The 3,330-nt window shown below is 41.7% G+C and overlaps 1 protein-coding gene across 1 annotated transcript; it reads left to right on the top strand.

Annotated features, from left to right (window-relative positions):
- Positions 1 to 928: 928 nt before the first annotated feature.
- Positions 929 to 1,855, top strand: LOC102030515 (olfactory receptor 10J3-like). Its single transcript, XM_005400321.2, has one exon. It carries the CDS (start codon positions 929 to 931, stop codon positions 1,853 to 1,855), a length of 927 nt encoding a protein of 308 aa, XP_005400378.1.
- The last annotated feature ends 1,475 nt before the right edge of the window (positions 1,856 to 3,330 follow it).

The raw sequence follows: 3,330 nt of genomic DNA, 5'->3' as shown, positions 1-3,330 counted from the left end.
ATTACCTTTATCCTGCTCCCTCATAGATACTGTACTACTCTCTGTTTTGATCCATTAGGCTATACTAAGTACTTCATATACTTAAATCATGCACTACTGGCATTTCTGTGGCTAGCTTATTTCATTTAATATCATATCTTCTAGGTTTATTTATGTCACTGCAAATTGTCAGTATGCTTCTTTTTAAAGGTAAATAATATTCCATCCCCTATACCATATTTTCCTTAATCATTCATTTGCCTATGAATATTTGGGTCATTTTGATAACTTGTTTACAGTACATAACATTGCAACAAATGCTAGCTATACAAATATCTCTTTGGGATCTAATTCTAACAGATATATGAAAAGGTGATCAATAGCAGTAATTTATCAGGGAAATGCAAATGAAAACCACAGTGAGATATCACCTCCCAATAGTAAGAAGAGATATTATTGTTTTAATCTATTAACAGCAGATAGTAACTGTCTGAAAGGATTTGGAGAAAACAAACCTTTGTACTTCCTTGGAAATGTAGAATAGTGAAGCTGCTATGGAAAATAGTAGAGAAACTCCTCAAATATTTAAAAACAGAATCACCATACGACCCCACGATTCCATATCTAGGAATATAAATGAGAACTTCAAATCAGCTATCTGTTTCTATAAATCTCCATTAATGAGGCTCTATTTCACCCATCTCTGTTTCTGCCTCAATCCTAGGAGTTCAGAAGCACCTTTTCACAGTATCAATTAAGAAGCTGGCAAAGAAGAAGACTGAGGAATTGGCCACTAACTGAATGCTGATGCCCTCTGGGATCTGGAGCAATGCTCAGGGGCTGGACACTCTCTGGACTGAACACCTTGGTCTAGGATGCTGGGTTTCATGCTTGACCCATCGTAACTTTCTTTCCTTTGCCCAGCTCTTTCAAACCTAGACCAGCTGCAATGCCAGTGGCAGGACCAAACTCAACTTTTGTGACTGAGTTTCTCTTTGAAGGTTTCTCCAGTTTTGGGTGGCAGCACAGGCTTGTCTTCTTTGTTGTTTTTCTAACACTGTACCTGCTGACTCTGTCTGGCAATGTGGTTATTGTGACCGTTATTCGCCTGGACCGTCACCTTCATACTCCCATGTACTTCTTCCTCAGCATGCTCTCCATCTCTGAGACCTGCTACACTGTGGCCATCATTCCCTGTATGCTTTCTGGTCTCCTGAATCCTCAGAAGACTATTTCTTTTCAAGACTGTGCCACCCAGCTCTTCTTCTATCTAACTTTTGGCATCAATAACTGCTTTCTACTTACAGCCATGGGATATGACCGCTACGTGGCCATCTGCAACCCTCTAAGGTATTCAGTTATCATGGGCAAGAGGGCTTGTGTCCAGCTGGTATGTGGGTCACTGGGCATTGGCTTGAGCATGGCCATTGTCCAGGTAACATCTGTATTTGGTTTGCCTTTCTGTGATGGCTTTGTCATCTCCCACTTCTTCTGTGATGTGAGACCCCTGCTGAAGCTGGCCTGCACAAATACCACTGTCAATGAGATCATCAACTTTGTTGTGAGTGTCTTTGTCCTTGTTCTACCAATGGCCCTGGTCTTCATCTCCTATGTCCTCATTATTGCTACAATCCTCAAGATTGCTTCAGCAGAGGGTAGGAAGAAGGCCTTTGCCACCTGTGCCTCCCACCTCACAGTGGTCATCATCCACTATGGCTGTGCCTCGATCATCTACCTCAAGCCTAAGTCCCAGAGTTCCCTGGGGCAGGACAGACTCATCTCAGTGACTTACACTGTCATCACGCCCCTGCTGAACCCTGTTGTGTACAGCCTGAGGAACAAGGAGGTCAAAGAGGCTCTGTGCAGAGCACTGTGAAGAAAGCCAATCTGGATAGTTTATGAGGATCTTTGTTTTTTTAATGTACAGATATGTATTAATTATTACACCATTTCAACACATGAGATCAGGAATAGTGGACTAAGTAGAACTGAGTGCTAATTGTGGTAGCTGTGCTTTTCTGTGTTCTTCTCTAGAGAAGTAAGAAAAAGTCTTGGCATAGGAAATGGTGTAGTACAAAGGTTTTAAATGCCCATGTCACTGACACCCAGGAACACTCACACTTACACATAGGTACACACATTGTGAGAATATTTTTGGCTACTTATATTAGCTAATGCACAAAATCCAACAGGGTACTGATAAACGGTTTGAAAACCACTTCGGAGAGATTGTTTGCTATTGGTAAGAATGCTGAGAGAGTTTGTGTGGCCATTGTGACATGTAAGTGAGGAAACATACATGAACATAGAGTGGTATGTTTTCTTATGTTGTCTTTGCTACTGACTTCCTAGCATGGCAGGCATCACAACTTGGAGAATCCTCAAAAGGCCAGTGGGACACCTTCCACATGGATGCCACTTACCTAACAGAGCTGGAAATAGGGAGCACAATATAAGGTACCAAAAAGCACTAGCCACAGAGAACAGAGGTGGGTTGTCCATGGTCCCGACATGTCCAGAAGAGAAAGCTCAGCTTGAAAAGGAAAGTAGACTAAAAGCTTCAACCCTTTTTGTACTTTCTTTTTTTTTTTGGTTTTTCTCCGGTTCCGGGAACTGAACTCACGACCTTGCACTTGCCAGGCAGGCGCTTTTGCCGCTGAGCTAAATCCCCAGCCCCCCTTTTTGTACTTTCAACACAGGACTAATGAGGATACCATTTGAGAGGTTTCCCAGGATGGGCTTAAATTCTCTGAAATAGTGTTATAAACATAAGCACTTTAGGCAACATATTAAGCAGCATTTATTAATGAACAGCAACCTAAAACTCAGTTAAAAATTGTACAAGAAGCTTGTAAACTTGCTGTGGTGAACTTTTAGAAGTCTCTTGGATCCCATCATCTTTTAAATTGTGTGCTAAACAGCATTTCATGTCTAAGCATCACAGAAAGTAAAAGTGGATGCTGTGGGTTAAGCAAGGACCCCTGTCTCATCCTTCCACCTAACTCTGGCCTTCTGTGGAGTAGATAGTGACACTCTTGAGTTTGAGACACAGCATGGCATCCAGAATCCATCAGATCCAGTGACATGACTCCATGAAGGTAGGACATCATTTGTGGAAGTGCCACCAAATCTCAGCTGCTGAGGATAGGAGGAGCCAGTGGAAACAAACAAATCCTTTGACTCAAGTTAATATGGTCACTTGGCAAAAAATCAAGGCCTGGAAAGTCTGGCTCAAGATTCTGGCTGGGGATAAAATATTTTTTGCCTTAGTGTCCAGATTTCCAGAAATGGTAACCGGTTCATTTCTGTGCTGTTGGTTAATATACAATTAAAATATTTTGCATAATAATT

Source organism: Chinchilla lanigera, unplaced genomic scaffold, assembly GCF_000276665.1.
Source record: "Chinchilla lanigera isolate Chin_1 unplaced genomic scaffold, ChiLan1.0 scaffold00067, whole genome shotgun sequence".
Taxonomy (NCBI): domain Eukaryota; kingdom Metazoa; phylum Chordata; class Mammalia; order Rodentia; family Chinchillidae; genus Chinchilla; species Chinchilla lanigera.
The sequence above is the reverse complement of the archived record's forward strand: the minus strand, read 5'-3'. Positions and strand labels throughout refer to the sequence as shown.